A 14,534-nucleotide genomic window follows, 5' to 3' on the forward strand; every position below is an offset into this window, starting at 1 on the left:
AGAGAGAGAGAGAGAGAGAGAGCAGAGAGAGAGAGAGCAGAGAGAAGAGACACACACACACAGGGTTTTGACAGATCAAAAGCATTTCCTACTAACCTTCCATGGCGTATTTCATGTCCAGGGCAAACAGGTTCCATATGAACTCAGCACTGACCTTCCCCATATTCAGCTCTTGGGGAAATCTGTGGGAGGAATTACAATGGATCCACATCACACTCATTTCCTCATAATCACATGCCTGGCTGGACACTCAGATTGCCTGGCTCTGTCTCAAATGGCACCCTAATCCCTAGCTCTGGTCAGAAGGAATGTGGAAGTGGGTTGGATTGGGAACAGGGTGTCACTGGAGATTTGGCGATAATTTGGTTGAATCTCAGAAGAAGGAGATGGAGAGAGAGAGAGAGATGGAGAGAGAGAGAGAGAGAGAGAGAGACATTTGAAATGTCTTTATTCTTTTGGAACTTCTGAGTGTAATGTTTACTGTTAATATTTATTGTTTATTTCACTTTTGTTTACTATCTACTTCACTTGCTTTGGCAATGTTAACATACGTTTCCCATGCCAATAAAGCCCTTAAATTGAATTGAATTGAAATTGAGAGAGAGGTGAGAAAGAAAGAGAGAGAGGAAGAGGCGTCTACGCTAGTTTGCAGGTAAATTGTTATTTTGTATATTATAGATTTCCAGTCAGCCCTTATTTGTGAAAAGTCACTGGCATAATTATCCAGCCTACACAGAGTGATGAGACGACAAGAATAGATTAAGGCTTTTTGCGCAGATAAGGTCAATTTCCCTCTCAATGTTTTACTTTCCCTAATATAGCTCTCACACACAAAAAACAAGCGTGTATGCGCTAACACACAAACACACACACACACTAACGCAAAACACTTTCGCACATATGTAACACCCACATGCACACAAATGCAAAACACATGGGTGTGTACATATGTACGCACACACACACACACACACACACCATTAATGTTCCTCATAAATCATGCATCTACCCCTCCCCCAGCACGCAGACTCAGATGCAGAAAGAGACAGAGACACACACACGCACACTCTCTTTCTCTGTTTCTCTCTTGCTTTCCCTCTCTCACTGATTTCCTTCGCTTATTCACTAGCAGTTTATGCCCTCAGCTATCCCAGAGCCATTATCCTAAAATAGATCTATCTCTGTTTGTGTGTGTGTGTCCATGTTCTACGTACTGGTTGATGACGGGGGTGTAGGCGGTGCGGTCCTCGTCGATCACAGACACCATGAGAGTGATGAGCTTGGGCCAGAAGTCCAGGTTCTTTATAGACGGACCCTGCTCCTCCCGGGGAAGTTCCTGCTTACGGGCCTGGGGGGATAGAAGAAGAGGGGGGTGGGGAATGGAAAGGGAAGAAGGAGGGAGAGAGAGAGAGAGAGAGAGAGAGAGAGAGAGAAGCAGAGATGAAGATTGTGGTGGAGCTCAGTAATTGCAGACAGACAGTAGACCTCAACTGGACTTTTACAGAGAGCAGAGTTTTGCATGGCAAGCTTGCAGCTCATGTTTAATTCAAGACATGGCCTGGCATCTTAACTGGAGCTAAACAGAAACCTGACACACACAGATAAAAACTCACATAGACACATCAGGCCCTCTCCTCCCAGAGCAAGAGTGTGTGTGCAGGCCTGCTTGTGTGTTCTGGTTGATGACGGCACGCATGCACACCCTGACCTGTTCACCGGACGAGCTACCTTGTCCTGGACCTGCTGTTACATCTCTCTCTCTCTCTCTCTCTCTCTCTCCCTCCCTCCCTCTCTCTCTCTCCCTCTACCTCTCTACCTCTACTTCTCTAACTCTGGATGCTCAGTCAGCTATGAAAATGCAACTGACATTTACTCCTGAGGTGCTGACCGGTTGCACCCTCTATAACCACTGTGATTATTATTTAACCCTGCTGGTCATCTATAAATGTTTGAATATCTTGAAAAACGATTTAGCCTTAATGGCCATGTACCTTTATAATCTCCACCCGGCACAGCCAGAAGGGGACTGGCCACCCCTCAGAGCCTGGTTCCTCTCTAGGTTCCTGCCTTTCTAGATAGTTTTTCCTAGCCACCGTGCCTCTACATCTGCATTGCTTGCTCTCTGGGGTTTTAGGCTGGGTTTCTGTATAAGCACTTTGTGACAAATGCTGAAGTAAAAAGGGCTCTAGAAATACATTTGATTGATTGATTGATTGATGCATGTGTGTGATTGTGTGCCTGAGTGCATGTGTGTGTGTGTGTTTCCTGCAGAGAAACGCTGTTTCTAGAGCAGCCCACTCTTCTTCAACTGATGATGTCTTCTAAAACACTGACTGAACTGAACTGGCTGTTTCTGCTTGAACACTTGTTATTCGGAGCACCATCTGTTCAACACAGATAGAGATAGAACAGAACAGTATGGAAAGTGCAGGAGGAGAGTTTTAGCTGTCTGTAAACTAGTGCTGGTATACAGTGCCTTCGGAAAGTATTCAGACCCCTTGACTTTATCCACATTTTGTTAGGTTACAGCCTTATTCTAAAATTGATTAAATTGTTTACTTCCCTCATCAATCTACACACAATACCCCATAATGACAAAGCAAAAACAGGTTTTCAGAAATATCACATTTACATCAGTATTCAGACCCTTTACTCAGTATTTTGTTGAAGCGCCTTCGGCAGCGATTACAGCCATGACTCTTCTTGGGTATGACGCTACAAGCTTGGCACACCTGTATTTGGGGAGTTTCTCCCATTCTTCTCTGCAGATCCTCTCAAGCTCTGTCAGGTTGGATGGGGAGCATTGCTGCACGGCTATTTTTAGGCCTCTCCAGAGATGTTCTATCGGGTTCAAGTCCAGGCTCTGGCTGGGCTACTTAAGGACATTCAGAGACTTGTCCCGAAGCCACTCATGCTTTGTCTTGGGTGTGTACTTAGGGTCGTGGTCCTGTTGGAAGGTGAACCTTCGCCCCAGTCTGAGGTCCTGAGCGCTCTGGAGCAGGTTTTCATCAAGGATCTCTCTTTACTTTCCTCCGTTCATATTTGCCTCGATCCTGACTAGTCTCTCAGTCCCTGCCGTTAAAAAACATCCCCATAGCATGATGCTGCCACCACCATGCTTCACCGTAGGGATGGTGCCAGGTTTCCTCCAGATGTGACACATGGCATTCAGGCCAAAGAGTTCAATCTTGGTTTCATCAGACCATAGAATCTTGTTTCTCATGGTCTGAGAGTCTTTAGATGCCTTTTTCCAAGCGGGCTGTCATGTACCTTTTACTGAGGAGTGGCTTCCGTCTTGTCGCTCTACCATAAAGGCCTGATTGGTGGAGTGCTGCAGAGATGGTTGTCCTCTGGAAGGTTCTCCCATCTCCACAGAGGAACTCTAGAACTCTGTCAGGTTCTTGGTCACCTCCCTTCTCCCCTGATTGCTCAGTTTGGCCAGGTGGCCAGCTCTAGGAAGAGTCTTGGTGGTTCCAAACTTCTTCCATTAAAAAATGTTTGGTACCCTTCCCCAGATCTGTGCCTCGACACAATCCTGTCTCGGAGCTCTACAGACAATTCCTTCGACCTCATGGCTTGGTTTCTGCTCTGACATGCATTGTCAACTGTGGCACCGTATATAGACAGGTGTGTGCCTTTCCAAATAATGTCCAATCAATTGACTTTACCACAGGTGGACTCCAATCAAGTTGTAGAAACATCTCAAGAACATCAATGGAAAGAGGATGCACCTGAGCTCAATTTCGAGTCTTATAGCAAAGGGTCTGAATACTTATGTAAATACTTATGTAAATAAGTACCTGTTTTCAATTATTCATTATGGGGTATTGTGTGTAGATTGCTGAGGAATTTGTCATTTTTTAAAATCCATTTTACAATAAGGCTGTAACGTAACAAAATGTGGAAAAAGTCAAGGGGTCTGAATACTTTCTGAAGGCACTGTATGATCTAATTAAGCAATAAGACACAAGGGGGTGTGGTATATGGCCAATATACCATGGGTAAGGGCTGTTCCTATGCACGACGCAACGCGGAGTGCCTGGATACAGCCATTAGCCGTGGTATATTGGCCATATACCACAAACCCAGAGGTGCCTAATTGCTGTTATAAACTGGTTACCAATGTAACTAGAGCAGTAAAAATAAATATTTTGTCATAACCATGGTGTACGGTCTGATATAGCACATCTTTCAGCCAATCAGCATTCGGGGCTCGAACCACTCAGTTTATAATAGTCTGTAGACCAGTGCTGGTATATGATCTGATAGTCTGTAGAATAGTGCTGGTATACGATCTGATAGTCTGCAGACCAGTGCTGGTATATGATCTGAAAGTCTTTAGACTAGTGCTGGTATATGATCTGATAATCTGCAGACCAGTGCTGGTATATGATCTGATAATCTGTAGACCAGTGCTGGTATATGATCTGATAATCTGTAGACCAGTGCTGGTATATGATCTGATAATCTGTAGACCAGTGCTGGTATATGATCTGATAATCTGTAGACCAGTGCTGGTATATGATCTGAGTTGATAGTTGTCTGTAGACCAGTCCTGGTACAGTATATGAGTTGATAGTTGTCTGTAGACCAGTCCTGGTACAGTATATGAGTTGATAGTTGTCTGTAGACCAGTCCTGGTAGAGTATATGAGTTGATAGTTGTCTGTAGACCAGTCCTGGTATAGTATATGAGTTGATAGTTGTCTGTAGACCAGTCCTGGTAGAGTATATGAGTTGATAGTTGTCTGTAGACCAGTCCTGGTACAGTATATGAGTGATAGTTGTCTGTAGACCGTTGGTACAGTATATGAGTTGATAGTTGTCTGTAGACCAGTCCTGGTACAGTATATGAGTTGATAGTTGTCTGTAGACCAGTCCTGGTACAGTATATGAGTTGATAGTTGTCTGTAGACCAGTCCTGGTACAGTATATGAGTTGATAGTTGTCTGTAGACCAGTCCTGGTATAGTGATGGACTAGTGATAGTTATAGTACAGGAGTACAGCAGGAGAGTTATAGCTCCTTGTAACAGTACTGCTATAGTATCGGAGCTGATAAATGTTTCTCTGTAGATGGAGATACGGTTCGAATCAGACTCAACTGTCTGGATATTCTGTTCACACCAACACATTTCCTCTCTTATCTTAATGACTTTACAGATAGATAACCCACTGCTCACAGTGTGTGTGTGTTTGTATTGCACGCGCAAGCGCACACACACACACACACACACACACACAGCCGTGCATATGTATATTTCTGGGCAACATGAAATGTAGTTTTGATGAATAGAACATGGTGTGTTAAAATGAAGCCTGTCCCTGGCAGCTCTGAAATAATATGGCTTCAATTATTCAACAACCTGCAGTGTAATGACTGCTGTAGGACAGGGAGGTGTGGCGTGTGTGTGTGTGTGTGTGTGTGTGTGTATTATGGACATAGCTCATTCTAATATATCTACTACTCTACATCGCATTTTTGTTACACTGTTTATACACACCACATATTTATATACTGGATTATTGACATAGCTTGTGTGTGCGTTTGTGTATGTCTATGTGTGTTTGGTCTGTATGTGTGTGCAATGACTGGGGGGAGAGCTCGCTTAAAAGCGGTTAAGTGTAAACTCCCCGATTTTGGGGACTTTCGCTATTAGTTAATTGTTTTTAATCAAGGTAGTTCACTAATAAATCAGCCTCTGTTAAGCCAATTCGGGACAGTTTTGGCTGATAGCCATGCTTCCCAGCTTGAATTGAGTTTGCCTCACTAGACTCTGGGGTATCGGGTTACATATGCACAGCCATTGGAGTCTGGGAAGTCCTGCCTACACTTTCATTCGCTGCTCGGACTGTCAGTCAATTTGTGGTGGAAGGACATGTCACACCGTCATATGCCACATAGCGTTGGAACGCTAAGAACCTTCTGCCTCGATAGCAAGTAGTTCGTTCTGGTTTTATATCGAAGTGAATAAAAAAACGTTTACATTATTTGTAAAATGTGAAACAAAATGACTTTGTGTTCATCATAGACAGACAACTTTTATAGGAGATAGAAGCTGAGATCTTAATGAGTTGGTAGAGTCGCTAGTCAGCTCAGGAGGGGAGGGAGGGAGAGACGAAGGAAGGAAAGTCAAACAATATCTTAGGCCTTATTCACCCATTTGTATGAAAATGTATGCACTCACTAACTGTAAGTCGCTCTGGATAAGAGCGTCTGCTAAATGACTAAAATGTAAAATGATTTGTAATTAATAGGAACTTAATCATATTTTCATCTTATTTTGTACTATGTACTTGAGTTCTCAGCAGTAACTATTCTTTACCAGAAAGTTTAGATTCATTTTTATCTTTCTTGCACTTTACTAGTTATTTTTATGGCCCCCTCATGAAAAATAATTAAATCCGGGCATAGCCATACAGCCATCCGGGAGACCAGCCATTATCATTGAACAGGTCAATGGAAATACAAAGCCAGGTCTATCCACAACACAGGAGCTTTAGAGCATATTCATATATTATCAATTTGGAAAGCAACTTTAAAGACACTTCAAGGTGGGATTTTACTGACAATACTAAGAAGAAGAGGCTGTCGCCTATCATGCTAATTACAGGAAGTCATTGGATAACAGTATATCTACAGTAGATTCTCAGAAGGACAGAGAAATTGGTTGAGTCCCTGACAGACTGGAAGAACATATGGTAGTCGTTGACATGAATTAAATACAGTGAGGGAAAAAAGTATTTGATCCCCTGCTGATTTTGTACGTTTGCCCACTGACAAAGACATGATCAGTCTATAATTTTAATGGTCGGTTTATTTGAATAGTGAGAGACATAATAACAACAAAAAAATCCAGAAAAACGCATGTCAAAAATTGTATAAATTGATTTGCATTTTAATGAGGGAAATAAGTATTTGACTCTGCAAAACATGACTTAGTACTTGGTGGCAAAACCCTTGTTGGCAATCACAGAGGTCAGACGTTTCTTGTAGTTGGCCACCAGGTTTGCACACATCTCAGGAGGGATTTTGTCCCACTCCTCTTTGCAGATCTTCTCCAAGTCATTAAGGTTTCGAGGCTGACGTTTTGCAACTCGAACCTTCAGCTCCCTTCACATATTTTCTATGGGATTAAGGTCTGGAGACTGGCTAGGCCACTCCAGGACCTTAATGTGTTTCTTCTTGAGCCACTCCTTTGTTGCCTTGGCCGTGTGTTTTGGGTCATTGTCATGCTGGAATACACATCCACGACCCATTTTCAATGCCCTGGCTGAGGGAAGGCGGTTCTCACCCAAGCTTTGATGGTACATGGCGTCGTCCATCGTCCCTTTGATGCGGTAAAGTTGTCCTGTCCCCTTAGCAGAAAAACACCCCCAAAGCATAATGTTTCCACCTCCATGTTTGACGGTGGGGATGGTGTTCTTGGGGTCATAGGCAGCATTCCTCCTCCTCCAAACACGGCGAGTTGAGTTGATGCCAAAGAGCTCGATTTTGGTCTCATCTGACCACAACACTTTCACCCAGTTCTCCTATGAATCATTCAGATGTTCATTGGCAAACTTCAGACGGGCCTGTATATGTGCTTTCTTGAGCAGGGGGACCTTGCGGGCGCTGCAGGATTTTAGTCCTTCACGGCGGAGTGTGTTACCAATTGTTTTCTTGGTGACTATGGTGCCAGCTGCCTTGAGATCATTGACAAGATCCTCCTGTGTAGTTCTTGGCTGATTCCTCACCGTTCTCATGATCATTGCAACTCCACAAGGTGAGATCTTGCATGGAGCCCCATGCCGAGGGAGATTGACAGTTCTTTTGTGTTTCTTCCATTTGCGAATAATCGCACCAACTGTTGTCACCCTCTCACCAAGCTGCTTGGCGATGGTCTTGTAGCCCATTCCAGCCTTGTGTAGGTCTACAATCTTGTCCCTGACATCCTTGGAGAGCTCTTTGGTCTTGGCCATGGTGGAGAGTTTGGAATCTGACTGATTGATTGCTTCTGTGGACAGGTATCTTTTATACAGGTAACAAGCTGAGATTTGGAGCACTCCCTTTAAGAGTGTGCTCCTAATCTCAGCTCGTTACCTGTAAAAAAGACACCTGGGAGCCAGAAATCTTTCTGATTGAGAGGGGGTCAAATACTTATTTCCCTCATTAAAATGCAAATCAATTTATAACATTTTTGACATGCGTTTTTCTGGATTTTTTTGTTGTTATTCTGTCTCTCACTGTTCAAATAAACCTACCATTAAAATTATAGACTGATCATCAGCAGGGGATCAAATACTTTATTCCCTCACTGTATAGGGATGAAAGGATGTGTCAAACTCAACTACTTGTGGTCCTCTGTAGCTCAGCTGGTAGAGCACGGCGCTTGTAACGCCAAGGTAGTGGGTTCGAACCCCGGGACCACCCATACACAAAAAAATGTATGCACGCATGACTGTAAGTTGCTTTGGATAAAAGCGTCTGCTAAATGGCATATTATTATTTACTTGATGGCTGCAGTGTCTGCTAGTTGACATGGCTCCCCTGGACAGTTCATCAATTACGTCTCACAATTGCCCCTATCAAAAAATGTCCACACATCCGGTGATCCAAGTCTAAACTAAACACTGACTTAACTTAAAGGAGTGAAGGAGTGAAAGCTAACAAGAAATGCAGCCTTCCAATATTTTATTTTGGCTCCTCTGGTCTGAAGCTGACTGTGTACCAAGGGGTCTGGGTGTGTCATCCCTACTGCAGTGTGCAGAGTGTGTGTGTGTGTGTGTGTGTGTGCAGAGGGGCTGCAGTGGTCTGTCTTACTGTAGTTATATGAATAATGAAACAGAACTCTATGCAAAATGAAACAGGATCCTCTATGCAAAGTATTCCCAGTGTGTGTGTGTGTGTGTTTTCTGTGTCAGTGTGTCGGTGTGTGGTCCTGCAAGTGCGTGCGTGTGTGTGTGCGTGGGTGTTTGTGTACTATATACTGTTTGTGTGAAGGGCATTGATGAAGGTTGTGTATTCCGATGCATCTCCCTGCTCATCTATATTCATAATGTCCAACAACAACACATTGTTAGAGGTGGTAAAGTAGCCTGTGTATTGTACAACCATCATTAACCTCCCTCACTCTCCACTGAGAAGAATATCTGCCTTTAGCCGTACAGGCCTTCCAAACCAACCACCAGGTAGAGGCCAACCTGTATTTAACACGTCAATGAAATAGTTAATCTACCCTAAACTTATCTTAAAATATCTGCCTTTGTCATACTGCCTTCCTTTGTCTGGGGGACAATCCAACCAGAGGCCAACATGACTGCCTTCCTTTGTCTGGGGGACAAACCAACCATAGGCCAACATGACTGCCTTCCTTTGTCTGGGGGACAAACTAACCAGAGGCCAACATGACTGCCTTCCTTTGTCTGGGGGACAAACCAACCAGAGGCCAACATGACTGCCTTCCTTTGTCTGGGGGACAAACCAACCAGAGGCCAACATGACTGCCTTCCTTTGTCTGGGGGACAAACCAACCAGAGGCCAACATGACTGCCTTCCTTTGTCTGGGGGACAAACCAACCAGAGGCCAACATGACTGCCTTCCTTTGTCTGGGGGACAAACCAACCAGAGGCCAACATGACTGCCTTCCTTTGTCTGCGGGACAAACCAACCAGAGGCCAACATGACTGTCTTCCTTTGTCTGGGGGACAAACCAACCAGAGGCCAACATGACTGCCTTCCTTTGTCTGGGGGACAAACCAACCAGAGGCCAACATGTATCCTCAATAGTATAATCCATTAATTTAAGTTCACGTTTAAATGAACAGGTCTCTCTGGTAGAATAGATTTCAACTCAATGAGGCTAATCTCATTGGGTCCCTTGTGTCTCAATTGGTAGAGCATGGCGCTTGCAATGCTAATGTTGTGGGTTCGATTCCCATGGGGGACTAGTATGAAAATGTATGCACTCACTACTGTAAATCGCTCTGGATAACAGCATGTAACCTGTATAAATAAAGGTTAGATATGCGTGCAGCACCAGTGTGTTAAAGCTGAGGTCTGCCCTCCCTCTTTACTGAGATCTGCCTTCTTTGGGATGGGGGACAAACCAACCCCCAGGTAGAGTCCAACATGTGTTTAACATGTCAATTAAACCCTAAACGTATCTTAAAAGATCTGCCTTTGATCATACGGCCTTCTTTGGGATGGGGGATTAACCACCAGCAGAGGTCAACATGTATGCACAGTTAATAGTGAATGTAAACATGGGTTATTGTATCTATCTATTTTATGATTATTGTGTCTAGCACCAGCAGTACATCCTTGAAGAAAAGCTGAATAAACCACCTAAGTGAGATTGGCAAGAGCAGCGTGTAGGTCTTTATTTTCTTCAAAGATTTCATTGAATTATTCCCATGCACCTGCAGCAAGCCGACTCAAAGTGCTTTTCCTGTTTTCAATCAAGAAGCATTGGGTTTCGTGGCTAGCTCTGTAACCCCTCTCTTCACTGGAAAGATAGTGTAAAAATACATACCGTCTTTCTTTGGGCTGTGGGACTAACAGAGACCAACATTTATATCCCTAACAAGTATTAGTTAATCCATTCACTTCAATTTAAGCATATCTATTAAAGTGGACCAGGACCAGTACACCCTAAACAAAAGCACTCGAAACACTGAGTTTCTTCGTGCTACCTGGCTCTGTAAACTCAATCAATGAATGAACTATTGAGATTGAAATCCATTTTTCTCTTCTGTGTGTGCTCTCTTTCCTTTGTGAAGGATTATAGGCCTACATACATTGTGTGGGATTGAAGCCCCTCTCAAACATCTGATCCATCTACTTTGACTAATTTGATATTTGGGGACCAAATCACCAGCACTATAGTAGCATGCTAATCATACTATCGATATTCACAAGAATCCCTTCATCTAGAGCAAATCTCAAATCACATCCTTTCCTGTAGTGCACTACTTTGACCAGAGCCATTTGGGCTGCCTCATTATGGTGCACTACATAGGGCATATGAGTGTAATTTGAGACCCATGTAGCCTCTGTCTCTGCATGAACTGTGAGGCAGTTTTGTAGACTGAAATTCAAACTGATATACTCTGTTTCACCAGTGTGTAACCAACGGATTCCAGGAGAACTAGCAGTGCTGTACCAACCATGATCAGTATTCCAAACTGTGATGACCGTTTTTCCATTAACAAACCAAAGCTGAGTTCCAAATGGCACGCTATATACTCATATAGTGCACTACTAAAAGTAGTACTACTACTAAAAGTAGTGCACTATATAGGGAATAGAGTGCCATTTGGGACTCGCCCCAACTCGCTCAGAAGCTGTATCATTCATCTGGATGGCAAACACAGGCCAACAGTTTGTTTACACATCTGGACAAACAGACAGAGAATCAACACTGTAGGAAACAGTTCAAACACCTAAAGGAGACAGTAACAGACAGGGGGACTGACGTCACTGTCACGCCCTGGCTCTGGGACTCTGTTATGTTGAGCCAGGGTGTGTAGTTTTTATGATTTTGTGTTCTAGGTTCATTATCTAGCTGATGTGTTTTCTATGCTGGCCCGTGTGGTTCTCAATCAGAGGCAACGTGAATCAGCTGTTGATTGTTGTCTCTGATTGGGAACCATACTTAGGCAGCCTGTTTTGCCACAGTGTTTGTGGGATCTTGTTCCGTGTATGGTTTGTGGCTGTTACTAAGGACTTCACGTATATCGTTTTGTTCGTTGTGGTACTCTAAATAAAGAAGTATGTTCACTTATCACGCTGCGCATTGGTCCACTTCCTCCAACGATCGTGACAGTCACTCATATCTCATAAGCAAAAACAACCAATTTGATGACTGGCTCACTGCAGCTAGATGGGATTCTAACCAGTAACCCTCTGCCTATGTCACTGATTATATCCAAGTGAGAATAACCTGTATAAATTAAATGAAACTGGAGCCAAGAGGAATTTTAACAAGTAACCCCTTGATTTGGCCTTAGCGCATCCGATCAGCTACACATGTGATAAGACTATCAGTGTGTGTGTGTGTGTGTGTGTGTGGTATGACTATACATGAGACTCATGGTGTGTTGTAACATGCAGGCAAACAGAGTAACACATGCATGCTAATGTGATCCTCACAGTGCTGAACATACACTTGAACAGTTCAACAGTCAATAAAGCCTTATAATACACGCTACACAGCCAGGCCTGCACTCCTATCAATCGGCCATAATGTGTGTGTGTGTGTGTGTCCATTTGTGTGTGTGTGTGTGAGAGAGAGAGAGAGAGAGAGAGAGAGAGAGAGCAGAAGAAATGCAGAAATGGATGCAGATAATTTTAGAGAGCTGTGTGTGTGTGAGAGAGTGTGTGTGTGAGAGAGTGTGTGAGAGTGTGAGAGAGAGAGAGATAGAGAGAGAGAGAGAGAGAGAGAGCAGAAGAAATGCAGAAATGGATGCAGATAATTTTTGAGAGCTGTATGTGTGAGTGTAAGTGTAGTCATGTCTGCCTACAGTGTATCTACAGAGACATGCAGTACTGGACATCTCTCCTGCTTCCTCCACAGTGACTGAATTCCAATGGAGAGAATTTGGACCTAAATGACTCTCTCTTTCTTCACCTGCTCTGTTTCCTTCTTTCACTGCTCTCTTTTTAAATCCCTCAATCTCTGCCAGGCTTTAGGGGAATGTTAAAGCTCTCCCTCCTCCCTCTCCCTGATGCCTCCATGCCTTCTCTCCCTCCCGCCCTTCCCCACTCCCTCCTTCCCTTTGTTTCTTTCTCCCTCACCCCCTCCCTCCCTCCCTCCCTCCCTCCCAATTCCCTCCATCCATCCCTCTCTCCACTCCCTCCTCCCTCACTTCCTCCATTCCTCCCCATTCCCTCCATCCTCCCTCCCTACCTCCAACCCTCCCTCCCTCCTCCACCCTCTCTGCCTCCTCCCTCCTCTCTGCCTCCTCCCTCCCTCCCTATCTCCCTCCTCCCACCCTCTCTGCCTCCTCCCCCTCCCTCCTTCCATACCTCCTCCCCCCTCCCTCCTTCCCTACCTCCCTCCTTCCCTCCCTCTCTCCCATTCAGAGTGCTTTGTAGCATTACATAATCAGCCTCTGGTTGGACGGTGGTATTTCCAGTGAGAGAATGAGGGCAGGCAAGACAACACAATGGACGTCTTTTATGGGAAATATCCACAGTGGCACAAAGGCAGGCTGTAATATTAATATAAAGTAATCCACCACCCTGAGGTTAGCTCCAGGAGAGGAGAGGAGATGTGTGTGTGTTGAGGTTAGCTCCAGAAGAGGAGAGGAGATGTGTGTGTGTTGAGGTTAGCTCCAGAAGAGGAGAGGAGATGTGTGTGTGTTGAGGTTAGCTCCAGAAGAGGAGAGGAGATGTGTGTGTGTTGAGGTTAGCTCCAGAAGAGGAGAGGAGATGTGTGTGTGTTGAGGTTAGCTCCAGGAGAGGAGAGGAGATGTGTGTGTGTTGAGGTTAGCTCCAGGAGAGGAGAGGAGATGTGTGTGTTGATGTAGTGGTGACTAGTGTTTGTCCATTCTGTGTGTTCGTGTTGATGAAGAGTGTGTCCTGTATATAGGTGTGTGTGTGTAAATGTGTGTTTGAGTGAGTTGATAGAGTGTGTCTGGTCTATAAGTGTGTGTGTGTGTGTGTTGATGGAGTGTGTGTCTGGTCTATAAGTGTGTGTGTGTGTGTTGATGGAGTGTGTTTCTGGTCAACTAGTGTGTATGTGTGTGTGTGTTGATGGAGTGTGTGTCTGGTCTGTGAGTGCGTTAAACTGAGTTGTAATTAGTGGCAGTATCTATCCCTCTGCTGGGTAATTGCTAAAAACCCCTCAGGCTGTTTCTACAAAGGAAGATTATTTTTCAACTTCTACAGTTATAAACTCCTTGTTATAGACCAGCAGGACATTACCTCTCTGTTAGACAGAACACACTACCTCCTGTAGTGCACCATAGGACTGATAGAGGGACGATATAGCACTGATATCAACTCAGGACCTACACTGAGTGTACAAAACATTAGGAACACCTGTTCTTTCAATGACATAGACTGACCAGGTGAATCCAGGTGAAAGCTATGATCCCTTACTGATGTCACTAAATCCACTTCAATCAGTGTAGATGAAGGGGAGGAGACAAGTTAAAGAAGGATTTTTAAGCCTTGAGACAATTGAGACATGAATTGTGTATGTGTGCCATTCAGAGGGTGAATGGGCAAGACAAAAGTGCCTTTGACCGGGGTATGGTAGTGGGTGCCAGGTGCACCAGTTTGAGTGTGTGAAGAACTGCGATGCTGCTGGCTTTTTTACGCTCAACAGTTTCCCGTGTGTATCAAGAATGGTCCAGCCGACTAGACACAACTGTGGGAAGCATTGGATTCAACATGGGCCAGCATCCCTGTGGAACACTTTCGAACACCTTGTAGAGTCCATGCCCTGACAAATTGAGGCTGTTCTGAGGGCAAAAGGGGGTGCAACTCGATATTAGGAAGGTGTTCCTAATGTTTTGTACACTCAGTGTATATAGGACTGATATAGGA

The 14,534-nt window shown here is 44.3% G+C and overlaps 1 protein-coding gene across 1 annotated transcript in view; it reads right to left on the reverse strand.

The window, feature by feature from the left end:
• Nucleotides 1-96: 96 nt before the first annotated feature.
• The window catches only part of LOC121580047 (protein unc-13 homolog C), a gene marked incomplete at its 3' end in the record, with an annotated part of 110,557 nt that continues 96,119 nt past the window's right edge, over nt 97-14,534 (reverse strand). Inside the window, 2 exon segments of the mRNA XM_045225024.1 lie at nt 97-182; nt 1,215-1,348. Of these exon segments, the coding sequence (XP_045080959.1) occupies nt 97-182; nt 1,215-1,348 (220 nt within the window).

The sequence above is a fragment of the Coregonus clupeaformis genome, chromosome 15 (assembly GCF_020615455.1).
Source record: "Coregonus clupeaformis isolate EN_2021a chromosome 15, ASM2061545v1, whole genome shotgun sequence".
In the NCBI taxonomy this organism is placed as follows: Eukaryota; Metazoa; Chordata; class Actinopteri; order Salmoniformes; family Salmonidae; genus Coregonus; species Coregonus clupeaformis.